The 12,915-nt window shown below is 36.2% G+C and overlaps 2 protein-coding genes across 2 annotated transcripts; one reads left to right on the top strand and one right to left on the bottom strand.

The window, feature by feature from the left end:
• Nucleotides 1-675: 675 nt before the first annotated feature.
• On the top strand, nt 676-2,366 carry LOC111910243 (40S ribosomal protein S12). Its single transcript, XM_023906048.3, has 5 exons — nt 676-773; nt 1,467-1,513; nt 1,614-1,905; nt 2,005-2,070; nt 2,156-2,366. Exons 2-5 carry the CDS (start codon nt 1,503-1,505, stop codon nt 2,213-2,215), a joined length of 429 nt encoding a protein of 142 aa, XP_023761816.1. The 5' UTR covers nt 676-773; nt 1,467-1,502; the 3' UTR covers nt 2,216-2,366.
• Nucleotides 2,367-4,404: 2,038 nt separating this feature from the next.
• LOC111910250 (stromal cell-derived factor 2-like protein) lies at nt 4,405-6,876 on the bottom strand. Its single transcript, XM_023906056.3, has 6 exons — nt 6,414-6,876; nt 5,486-5,626; nt 5,262-5,402; nt 5,140-5,189; nt 4,907-5,036; nt 4,405-4,746 (listed from the first exon to the last, which is right to left on the bottom strand). The coding sequence occupies exons 1-6, from the start codon at nt 6,513-6,515 to the stop codon at nt 4,663-4,665; spliced, it is 648 nt and encodes a 215-aa protein (XP_023761824.1). The 5' UTR covers nt 6,516-6,876; the 3' UTR covers nt 4,405-4,662.
• Between the last annotated feature and the right edge of the window lie 6,039 nt (nt 6,877-12,915).

Below are 12,915 nucleotides of genomic sequence, written 5' to 3'. Positions count from 1 at the left end.
TAGGTAAGACAATGACCAAATGCGCAACAAAAACAAACAGTAAGGACCTTCCGAGTTAAAAAGATAAGTTAGGGACCGAACATGCAAATTACCCCAAACCATAGGGACCATTCGTGTAATTTACTAAAAAAATTATTTGGTATTAAGTCGTCACAAACAATGGAGAAAAAGAAAAAAACAAAATTGGTTCGGTTCAAATTTTAGGCAATACATTTTTTTTAATCTCCAACATCTTATCACTACTTAACTACTCTATGAACAAACATACAAGAACTCTATAATCTCTCAAAAAGCAGTCGAGGACTTTGAAATGTAAAGATTTTAATGAATTTTAATGTTTCACATGATTCAATTCATGGTTGTTTTATTTGATTATTGATGTCAGCAAACATATAATTGATTATATTAAGACAATCTTTTGATGATAGTAATTCAATGGATTTAATTTAATGTATGTAAATTTCAAAAGTAATTATAAAACACATGTTATGTTACATTTTTATCCATGTAGGGGATTCGACATAGCAAGCTTTTACCAACGTGCATAAAAGAGTATTAAGCACCTAAACCAAGCTAATGCACGGCTGATTTTAAAAAAATATCCAAGATATAGGGGGATAATATGGACAATACAAAGTAGAAGGGCTAAAAGTTAAAATGAATGAAGTTTAGATAGAACTAGGGTTTTAGATTCCGCACCCTTTATAATCTCTCAAAGTCTGCGGGCAGAGCTTACCGTTTCGTACATTTCTTTGATTTTGAGGCAGCATCAGGTATTCACCCCATTCTCGATCTCTACATCTCTAGTGAAATTGCTTCGATTGCTCATTGTTGGTAAATATAGCGTTGGATTAATGAGTTATTGTGCTGATTTTCTGTTAATTGCTAGTATAAACCACGCATTATCTGTTTCAGTTTGATATAGTGGGCGAGTCTATCGTTTTTTCTCGACTGTGATTCCGATTTTGTCTAGAATTACGCGAATACTGATTTGGAAACGCTTTGATCTTTGTCTCCGTCCACTTGATCCTCCGATCTAAACTTATTGAGAAAGCAGAGAATTTTTTTCCCCTTCGAGTACGATTTGTTTGATTTCGTCATTGACATTATGCAGTTTCCGAACACATAAAATTTCAATTTGATGTGCATGTATGCGATTGAAACTCAAGCTGATGCTCGAAATTCCGTTTTATTATATCGTTTGCTAGGGACACCAACGAAAAAACATTTATTTCGTTTCCGGATTAATTTTTAAACCAAAGTGACACTGTCAGCATACATGTCTTTTTGTGTATTGTTCTTGCTTCTGTGAATAGTATCTCTCGTTTTACTTTGTGACTGATGAATGTTCCTTATCAAAAGCTTTCTTTACATATATTAAAGAGGTTTGAAGGAAAATAGATGATCTGTTAACCTTCACTACAATGTATCTTCTTCCTGACATGCTTTCCTCATTTTTTGGACAGTTTGATTTGAACATCTTACATCCATCCACAACAAAGATGGCAGCAGTGTAAGTGTTCTATATGCAGTATTGAAATAATCGTGATTTCCAATGAACACAATCATACATTCTTTGTCAAAATCTAATGGACATTTTTTAACTTTTGTAGTGAAGAGGCCGTTGTTCCAGTTGAGGTCCCAGTTCCAGCTGCTCTTGGTGAACCCATGGACATCATGACAGCATTGCAACATGTGCTAAGAAAATCACTTGCTCATGGAGGTCTTGTGCGTGGACTTCATGAGGCTGCAAAGGTGATTGAGAAGCATGCTGCTCAGCTTTGTGTATTGGCTGAGGACTGTAACCAGCCAGACTATCAAAAGTTGGTCAAAGCACTTTGTGCTGACCATAATGTCAGCTTGATCACTGTTCCTAGTGCAAAGACTCTTGGTGAATGGGCTGGTGTAAGTCTCTTTTTTCATCTTAATTGATTAGAAATAGCAGTTTACTTTCATTGACTTGTTTTTCTATAATTTCTAACATCATACTTTTTTGGATTAAAGTTGTGCAAGATTGACTCAGAAGGCAAAGCTAGAAAGGTTGTGGGTTGCTCTTGCCTTGTTGTGAAGGTAAGTATTTTTTTTTTTTTGTCAAAAGTGGTTTTGTTTATGTGGTATTTCTTTATTTATTTAATTTTATGTATAAAATTTGCAGGATTACGGAGAGGAAAGTGAAGGGCTTCACATTGTTCAAGAGTACATGAAATCTCACTAATTATTTGGCAGTTGATGAAAATACTCTTGTTGTTTTTTCGGTTTTTGAGTTTTGGTATGAGGAGAACCTTAGGGATATGATTAGATTGTTGGAGTAAAAACTCTTGTTGAAGTTCATTAGATATTAATTATTGAGTTTTTTTTTTGTTGTGTTTGGCCATTGTTCAAAATTCAAACGATATTTCTTGTTAAGCATATTTCATACAATTTCTGTTTGAGAGTTGGGTGTAGCTTAATAAAACATTTTTTAAACCATGAGCTGCATAATAGTTATACAAAGCAATTGTGCCCGAACTAGAACAAGTTCTGATTTTGGGACCTTTTTTTTTCAATTCAAAGATGTACAACGGGACTATTAGAACACAACCGATGTTTGTTTCAATCCCAAGAAGAAGAGAAATCCGATCACTTTAAGTTGTCTTCCACAACAAGGGTTACAAGTATTTTGGTCTGCAGGATATGTGTTAAAGATCACAGTAGATCTCTTAATTGTGATAGAAGTTATTATGAGAAAATCTAATGGCATCTACTATGTCTTAGGCATTACAATTACAGGTTCCGCTAGACCTACAATTTCGATCACCTCTCCCCATTTTAAACCTACAATTTTTAAATCCTTTGGTTATAGAAAAAGGAAACTAAAATTCTACGAGCGCTATATTCTTGGAAAGCAATATGAAATTTAACACTTTGCAGGTTCATACCACCAGAAACATTTCGAATTTTCGATTATGTTCACTCAGATTTAAGTGGGTCGTGTTCGTGTCAAAACAAATGCCATGGAGAAATGCTAACATGATGATAAAGCCAGTTGCAGTATCCATGTTTAAACCATGCTTGTAAGCTTGGTTGGCATTCAATCTATTCCTCAGTGGCTATGGCATAAGATTTGTTTTCCGTTTTTGGAGGTTTTTTCTATTGATGATGGAATTTGTCTCAAGGTGAGCCGTAGTCTCCTTCATGGGAGTTATTTGGTTGCTTGGTTTTCAAGTAATTAGGATTTATTAATCTTTCAATTTAGTTGGTGTTTAGGATTTTTAGAATTCATGGTGCGATTTATCATTTTTAGAATTGTCCCCACAATGAGAGTTTGGTAGTTGATGCATGAAATTTCACTCAGGAGATTCAATGTTTAAATCCTGACACGACTGAAATATTGCTAATGTTCTGCGATTGACCTCCCACATAAACTGTTCAGATGGTGCGATTCACCATTTTTAGAATTTTTTGAATTCTTGTAGGATTCTAGTTAGGATGCTTACAAACATATAATGTTGCGATGCATTCTAAATTCCCCTCTCCATTTAATTATTATATACCATTTTACACGTAAATGGAGTGTAATGTGATTTCCTTTACAAGTGTTTCTACCAAGTTCTCTTTGTTATATAATTCTATTTTCCATAATATGATATGATTTGGAGTTTCAATTTCTCATTAGGACAGTCACAATTCAAATATAAACTATCGAAAATGTTTATTATTTATTATTATATTAAAAAAAAGATATTACAATAAATTTTTAGAAATATACATTTTTAGATTGGGCTTTCAAATTTGTACCAAATAAAACCCACTATGTTACCAACTTAGCCAAAAAAAAAACAGATAGTCAATATGTTAAATAACTAACATGCTTGTTGGTACTATAGTATCATTTGAGTAGTCATGACTAATAATCATTTAATTTTTTGATATCATGGTATATCACAATTTTTATTACTTTTGATACAAAAGGTTTGTTTGACAATGAGTTTATGAAATTCTAGCTTTAAACTTTTAACAAAAAAGTTCATGTGAAAGTATTAATTTTTAGCTTTTAGTTTAAATAAGAAAAAGCATTTAAAAACAAGCTGTTAGGTTTTTTTTAATCAATTTCTAAAATTGCCTTTAAAAATAAATTTATATATTTATTTATTTTAAACAATTGTCTTCTTATATAATTTTATACATTTTAAAAATATTCATCTATTTTTATCATACACTCATATAACAAATCAAATTACAACATCCAACTAATTTTGCAAAAAAATGACCTTAATATACTTTACATGGTACTGGTAGCTAAAACTATGTACCAAATATTAATTAATATGACAAGACTTGGTACCATAGTACCATACCATACCATACCATGTTCACACCTACTTTTTGTTAGGCTCTGTTCTTAAACCTATCAGTAGACACACATAGGGTAAACTCATAGCATTTTATTGCAATGAAATAAAAAGAGGGTAAAAACGTGGGGTAGAGTGGAACAACAGATACCTCATAACCCCCAAAAGTTGTTACACATCCATATCCTAATTGTAACATCCTATATGTATATGACTCGCTTCAAGTGTTCCAATTCACTTGTACATACCATCTACCAAAATGACTTAATAAAAAAAAAACAGCAAGTTCTAGATAGAGCTACAAGCTAACATTTAATCGTGATTTAATAATTCATTTGCTTCCAGAAACTGGCAGATACACCCCCTCCACTGCCAACCAAACATTATCAGCCCTTTTCTCCCTCACACCACAAACCTAAATAAAAAGAAAAAACACATAACACCACTTCAGGAGCTCATTCTTTTTAACTTAATGAATGGACTTAATCAGAACAAGACTATATATATATATATATATATATATATATATATATATATATATATATATATATATATATATATTAAACATATACTACCTCTTGTTGACCACCAGCAATGCGGCTGTATTTCTTATTATGGCTGTGTAGATATCCACCCGTGTCCACATGGCGAAGCCTTATTCGTTGATCCTGTCTCCAAGTTTTTCCACTCCCCTCAATTTCAATCCTAACCCCATAATAGATAATCACAATTAATCATACAACACTTCAACTCATAAACTTATTATATGATATTGGTAGAACACTAGAATGGTAGGTAGTTCTCTCACCTCCAATAATCTCCTGTGTCTGAATTACCATCATCCCCAAAACAACTCACCTACACAAAACTTACACTTAGCCACTTATGACTTAACCATTTTCTCAAGTAATTAAAATTTAAATGACAAACCTCTAAATTGCCTGAAATTGGTGAAGCATGCAAGTGACTATGGAGCCATCTTCTGGTTTTCATGTGTTGCATTCGAATAATGGTTCCACTTTTTATACTGTCTCCCTGTTTTGCTGATGTCTCAGGTGAAGCCCGAACAATCTGGTTCATAAAATTTAATTATGTCAATTTTTTAACCATGTGAAATGGATATAAAGTTATAATTATGAACACCATTAACATACCCAGTAGCTATTGGCATCATCTACATTAGGAAAACCTGTAACGGATTGCTGCCCACTGCCTGATCCATATGGCACATCATGTGAATGAAGTCGGAATCTTGTCTTTTCATGCATCAACTTCAGTACTGATCCATATGTAATCTGCCATATATACAGTTTCAATAAATCATCATTGACAAAAGAAAAATCAACAAAAGTGTATACCTCAGAATTCAGATCAGTCTTTTATGCAATATCAGGTGATATATAAACATTGATATAGAAATGCTACACAGTCTCATTTTGCTGGTTCATTGAAATAGTATCAACATACACATATGTAAAGTACTTGTTTTTCTAGTTCCAGATACAACAAGTTCATATTACTAAAAAAATACTATAAAATTTCTTATTCCCTAGTTAAAAGTGCAAGAAAATCGAACCTTCCTAGCTTCCTTCCCAAGAAAAGAACAAGATGTCCTAACACATTCAGTATTCTTACATTTCAAATCTAAAATTCCTGGAATTTATTACAAACTTAATGGTGATATTAGTTTTAACTTCACAAAGAATTTAACGAAGTTATGTAGTCTATTTGACCTTAAGAAGTGGTCATGATATTTCTCTTCCAAGATAGAAAGGAGTTCATCCACAGATTTACCACATATACAAGCGATAAAATCTTCTCGGTGTCCGGATTAAAAAGAAAAACCGGCACAACAAATGACTTACACCAGCATTCTTTTATGCGTCTTATTTGTCAGAACGACTGGAAACCTTCATCAAATTTCGCTTGGAATATTACACAATTCAAACCAATTTCGAAGTTGAAACTAGTAATCGAGATTAGATTTTAATCAAGCCAATTAGAGTCTCCAAATAAATCAATTAGCTCCAACAATCTCATGAAATAAATTCGTAATAAAAAATCGTATAATCAATGAATTACCTCAACGCCTTCGGAAGTGGCAGCGTAGACAGGAGTTGATGTGTAATCCGAGTCTAGGGTTAGGAAGAGAAATACAGCAAGACCAAAGAAAGACAGCGCCATCACCAGTAAAAGTCCAATAAACCAGGTCCGTTGCCAAAACGGTAGGTCTAGATCCGATTCAGAGAATGAAGAAGTGCCAAGGGTTTCTCTGTAAATGATCCGAGTAGGAGCCGAAGGACGTGTCGGAGACGAATTAGAAGAAGCGGTTCTTCTTCGAGTGACGTTGCTGTTGTTGCTCTGTTGCTGTTGCCCTGACGGAGGAGCCACGGCTGGATATTTTCTCAGGTCGGAGCCTCCGGCGGGAGATCCGACCTCCGGTGGCTTATACACAGACTATAAACAACAGCGAGAGAGCGAGAGCTAGAGAAAGAGCGAGTGAGTGTGTGCGTGTCCCAGCGATCCGATTGAGAGTTTCTTGTATCATATCATCTCTTGTTTGTAGTTGGATTGTTTCTTCAACGGCGGTGCCACGTTGGTTGTAGTTTTTGAGCAAATAAAATTGCTCCACGTGGTCATTCCGTAACACCTGGAGTGCTGATTAGGATTATTGTTAAGGTTTACAAAAGTATTCCTAAATTTTTTGCAGATTTTTAAGCAATAAAAAATTGTAATTATACCTATATTAATTAATTATATACATCTATTTCTATAAAAGAATTTCGGATTATTTTAACGTGTGTTATTTTTTTTCATAATAATATATAAAGTAATTTAGCATATCATACTAACTAATGAAAAACAACTTTAGTATTTTGATGCGACAATGTTTACAAAGGAAAACACCAAAAAAAAAAAAGTTTCTTGCTTTGAATCTTCCAAGGTCTAAGAGGGCGATAAGAAGGTGTTTGATTTTTTTTTTTAAATTTATTTATTTATTTATTACTTTTAGAAAAATATACTATACCATAACCGACTATTATAATCTATTTGATTTGGTCATTAAAATATTTTTTTTGCACAATAAGTCATTAAATTTATAATTTACTTGTCTATTAAGTCACTTTCGTTAATATTTAACAGATGACTTGTTAATCATTTATTCTAAATTACACTAATGGTCCTTATGATTTCAATTTATTTTGTGGTTGATACGTGTGTGGGCTTGATTTGGTGAGTAGGGTATTGTTTAGGTAAATTAAGAGAGAATAGCAACCACAAAGGGCAAATGTCATATTAATCCATCAAATTTATCGTGTTTGTTTTAAAAGGTTATCTAACTTTTTTTTTTTTGTACATTAAGGAAATGAACTTTTGTTTGACCTGTTAAAAAAGTCACTTAACCCATTATAACAAGTTTTAATCTAGGAAAAAAGCAAGGGCCAGGGCTACGACTTGGGCTTATGTGGAAATTGTTGTTGAACATTGGTCGTCTTCTCGGTAACCTTAAACCCCAAAAACTAACGCTCTCCACCTCTATTCACCCACCAAATTGAATCGAGATCCATCACAATTAATGGAGGGAAAAACGAAGACAAGGAAAACGGATTCACCCTAGAAGAATATCAATTAAGTATGTATTACTGCACCAATGCTCCATGTGACATTAAAAATGGAGGATGTCAGCCAAGAGAGTTCTGATACCAAGACCACATTCAAGATCGTGTTGTCAATCATCAAGGAAGGTTACAAACCGAGTCTAAGATGGCAAATAACAACCTCTATCAGCGTCCAAGCTCTTATCTCCAAATCCGAACCCTGGAAAACTGATTTTAGGTTCTATAATTGATTATTTTTTCTGGTATTGTAATCGTTTCTTCAAATATTTTGATTTGTGTTCACAGTTTCTGGTTTTGATTCTTAGTTAGTCGATTCAACTGATGATTCGCTTCTTGTTTTTGCGCATTGGGGCTTTGAAATCGTTTTTGCAATCTCTCTTCGTTCTTGATGTTAATTGTTGATTTTAATGATGATTGATGATCAGGTTCAGTTTTAAAAAAGGCTAAATAGAAATTCATCGTCTTCGGTAAAACCTAGATATATGATTTCGGGTTTGTTCTTGGCATCTTGAATGTGTTTTCAAAGTGAACATTTTAGCGATTGGGAGTTGTGTCTTTGAACAATTACTGTTTATGGTCTTCATCGGTAAAGAACAGAACAGATGAAGTTGGAGACAATAACAAAAGGGAGAATTTCATATATGCCTTTCTTAAACACCAAAATATCATATTTACCCAACTTAATTTCTAAATATCATACTTACCCTTCATAAAATTTCAAAATATCATATATGTCATTTTTAAACATCAAAATATCATATATGCCCTTCTTAAATATCAAAATATCGTATATGTATTTTTTAAACATCAAAATATCAATGGTAATATCTAAAATATCCTCAATCTAAAACATAATAACAATCAACAACAACAAAAACTAAACAATCAAAATATACATTTCATAGAAAGGGTTGAAGATGAATCTTTTTGTCTGTCAAGAGGTCGACATTCCAACAATTTAGAAGTTCACATTCCATTATCATAGACGTCAGGATAATATGGTTAAATTTTATAATTATTATAATAGTTCTAAAGTATAAAAAATGATTATAAAATATTAAAAACATTATAAAAAAGGATTTGGGCAAATATGATATTTTGAAGGTTTATGAAGGATAAATATGATATTGAGAAATTAAGGTGGACAAAGATGATATTTTGAAGTTTAAGAGGGGTATATATGAAATTCTCCCATAACAAAACACAAATTTGGCTGACTTTCTTCTTTGCTAACTTCCTAAGTGGCTTTATATTTATTGCCACATAAGCATTGTTATCGGATGACTGGTTCAGATTTTCAATAATGGTTTAATTGGCATTGTTTTTGTAAGTTTAATGACCTATTGTGCAAAAAAATAACAATAGTGACCTTTTAAAACAAACGTGACAAGTTTGTTAGGCTAATATGATATTTTCCCCAACCACAAATGATATGTGAATGGAAAGAAATGGATAGATTAGTAACAACTCAAGGCATATTAAGTTGTATACCAGTGAAAACAATCCAAGACCTATTGGATTGAGTTCGTATCAAGTCAAGAACACGTCCCAACAAGATAATTTGTGAATTATAACAATAATTCTAAGTGAATAAAGGTTTTTTTCATAAAAATTCGTCTATCACTTTTCCATGCATGCACTTGGCTTTATATGAAGCCTTTATTACAAAGTTGGTGGTAACAAGCCAACCAACCAACTACTCATTAAAACTACTAAATGAAAATTAAGGAAACTCTTGAAATAACCCAAAAAACGTCCAAGGCACTTGAGTATGAAAAAAACGTCCATGCTCCATTAAGGAGCCATAAGAGGCATTAAAGTGTAACCCTAATCCACCAAAGAGTGTCAAAAACGGCTAGGAGGCTTTATGAAGCAAAGAGTAACATTTTTTTAGCACTTATGAAGTCTTAAAAGTGTTGCCCTAGCCTTCATCATGCAACCCTAATTCAATTTGTGGGTTACCATGTACAACCCAACCATAGAGCTCAAACCACCTTCTAGCCCACTAGTAATCAATAATCCATCACCTTTTGGGCTTTCATGATCCATGCATGGATTATCCCCTCCCCATTTGAAAGGAATTGACCTCAATTCATCAAGGCCATCTGTAACGACCAAAATTTCAAAACAATTAAACTTTTCAAAAACCACCCATTTTAATAACGTTGTTACAAAAAGGTTTTCAATACATTATTTAACAGAGTATTTTCCCAGGTTCATATCATAAAACACCAACGCGAGGAACGGTACGATCACGACTTTGCCTTGCCACAGACTCCTGAGAACCTGAAACATAAAACCACAACTGTAAGCCCGAAAGCTTAGTGAGATACCCCCAAAATACCAACCACATATATGCCTTTCCAGGCCACGACCTTCCGGTCCAAAACATATCGCCTTCCGGCCCATAACGCAATGCCTTCCGGCCCATAACATATTGCCTTCCAGCCCACAGCATAAAAGCATACATATCATAACAGAACATAGAACGACCCTGCATACCGGGTCACACCCCAGGTCTAGCAATCATACGCATAACACATAATCATATAACAGTTCACAGTCAGCAATCGATCAACAGACCACATAACATAGCATTACTCTATTCAAGATACCGGCCTAGCCGGTCACTAGCATAACATCATCCTACGAATCAGTCAACATACTAAATGCACACATACGCCTTTCCAGGCCATGACCTTCCGGTCCACATAGCAATGCCTTCCGGCCCACAACATGTAATGCCTTCCGGCCTGCAACATATAACGCCTTCCGGCCCATATCATAACAACTGACAACCACCCGGATTTTCATCCGATAAAAGGTTGGCCTTGGTGCCATAAACCCTAGCGATATAGTGAGGATAACTCACCTCGAAACTGCCGACTGAACAGATAGCTCAAGCTGCTCCGATCACTGATACGATCTCCACCTCTGGACAGCCACCAATGCACTGAACTCAAACAATAATCAACAATTACCAAAATACCCCTGGAACCACTAGTCAACCCTTGGTCAAAGACAAGGTCAAAGTCAACCCCTGACTGACCCTACTCGTCGAGTCCCCATACTCAGAACTTCCCTCAATCCGCGATCTAACTCGCCGAGTCACCCCGAGACTCGCCGAGTTCAACAACTCTGAGTCCACTAGCCCTCAACTCACCGAGTCATCCCTTGACTCACCGATTCTCGACTCAACCAGAGAATATCGGGACTCTTCGACAAGACTCGCCGAGTCTATGGCTATCTTCAACCTACTCGCCGAGTTGTTCATACAACTCACCGAGTTCCAAGCCATCTTCATCCGAATCGCCGAGTTGTTCTTCCAACTCGTCGAGTCCCAGCTCATCTTCAAGCAACTCATCGAGTTCACCCATGTGACTCGCCGAGTACCACCGATCTGAATCCATTCAGAAGCATCCCAGACCATGCAATTGATCCAAAACCTAGATCCAACCTCCTACAACTCATCCATCACGTAAAGTGGCAAACTTTACGTGAATCCATAGAGATCTAGGCCATATTCACTCATAACTAGGGTTTGGGACTTGCAAGCTTCACTAAACAATCCAACACAGGGACTTTCATGCTCTCTGATTCTTCTCTACTCCAGATCTGAGGTAGCAACCTCAGATCTACCCTCTAGACTTCCAATTACATCCAAAGGCAAGATCCCACAAACCCCAAAATGAAGAAACAACATACAATCAGACCAAGAACGAGATATTACCTTCAATGGACGCCCCCAACTGCAATGAAGTTGATTCCAAGCAAAGCCCCTTGCCCCAAGCCTTCAATTCCCACAAAATTCCTTCAATGATTACTTCTCCAAGCTTCAATCCACTCAACAATGGAGCTCCTCTGCGATTTAGGGTTTCTGGAACTCAAGAGGGAAATAAAGAGGCTGGGGAAGGAACATAATGTTCCTTATATAGGGCTCAACCCCGAGAATTAGGGTTTTCTCCACCCAGCGCCTACTCGCCGAGTCCATCTCATCGACTCGCCGAGTTGGCTACTTAACACGTGGCCAAGTCGCGACTCTACTCGCCGAGTCCAGCCATGGACTCGCCGAGTCACTCTTTCCCAAATAACACTTTTGGCCCTTCAACCCTACTCTCGCTATTTCGGGATGTTACAATTCTCCCCCACTTATATTAGGCTTCGCCCTCGAAGCCTATAGCAGCTCAACTCCAAGGTACTCCCGCAACGCGCCACCTGACCTCAACCAAACCAGGTCCCACAAGGCATACCCAAACGAACTCGAACACACTTTCCTTCCCTCACGGTGTCCTGACCACCGTCTCAAATAGGGCACCGGATTCACCCTCTAATAACTTCACTTACCCCTGAGAATTACCCATAATGCAACACTGCTCCAAATCACAACCATCACTTGACTCATAAAGGCTAGAAAACCATGAACCATCGGATCCCCGATCCGAATCCCACTTTATCCATTCCGTGACGACGGAAAAACTCATTCTCTATCTCAGAGCAACTCTCACGAGTTCTCCTCTTGCAACCGCACACACAAGCTGAACCAGCTCTAACACCTTCAGGTTGGGAAATCTAATATACTGATACTATCCTCAAACATCTCCCAGGATGAACCACTAATATCCACCCTATAACCTGATCAGAATCACACTGAGAATTCAAGATTCTCTCTCTCCCTGCATCCCTTCTGAGCCTCAACAGACATCCCAAACCGGATGAGTTCCTACTTCACTGCCGCGAACACAATGCTCAAAACCATACTCGAAATACTCTAACCATAACTCTGCTCTGCAGCTTTCACTTTCGTGAACTTGCACTCCCCTTCGGAGTTACACACCTTTCTCTTTTCCTTTTCCAAGGAACCCCCTTGGCCATAATGCCACCCCAACCTGTGCTACGGTGCTCGCCCAAAGCGACACCACCCTTTTTGCGTACCCGCTATTCACATACTCTGGCTCTCATTGCAG

This window comes from Lactuca sativa, chromosome 1 (genome assembly GCF_002870075.4).
Source record: "Lactuca sativa cultivar Salinas chromosome 1, Lsat_Salinas_v11, whole genome shotgun sequence".
NCBI classification, from domain to species: domain Eukaryota; kingdom Viridiplantae; phylum Streptophyta; class Magnoliopsida; order Asterales; family Asteraceae; genus Lactuca; species Lactuca sativa.
This window is presented reverse-complemented; position numbering and strand designations above follow the sequence as displayed.

What these genes read in the sequence shown, in the direction of transcription:
- LOC111910243 (XM_023906048.3), top strand. An exon ending in CTCTTGGTGAATGGGCTGGT is followed by an intron (nt 1,906 to 2,004) that starts GTAAGTCTCTTT and finishes TTTGGATTAAAG; the next exon opens with TTGTGCAAGATTGACTCAGA. An exon ending in GCTCTTGCCTTGTTGTGAAG is followed by an intron (nt 2,071 to 2,155) that starts GTAAGTATTTTT and finishes TAAAATTTGCAG; the next exon opens with GATTACGGAGAGGAAAGTGA.
- LOC111910250 (XM_023906056.3), bottom strand. Translation starts at nt 6,515, where the DNA reads ATGGCGCTGTCTTTCTTTGGTCTTGCTGTATTTCTCTTCCTAACCCTA. An exon ending in CAATTTCAGGCAATTTAGAG is followed by an intron (nt 5,190 to 5,261) that starts GTTTGTCATTTA and finishes AGTTTTGTGTAG; the next exon opens with GTGAGTTGTTTTGGGGATGA. An exon ending in TTGCTGGTGGTCAACAAGAG is followed by an intron (nt 4,747 to 4,906) that starts GTAGTATATGTT and finishes CTTTTTATTTAG; the next exon opens with GTTTGTGGTGTGAGGGAGAA.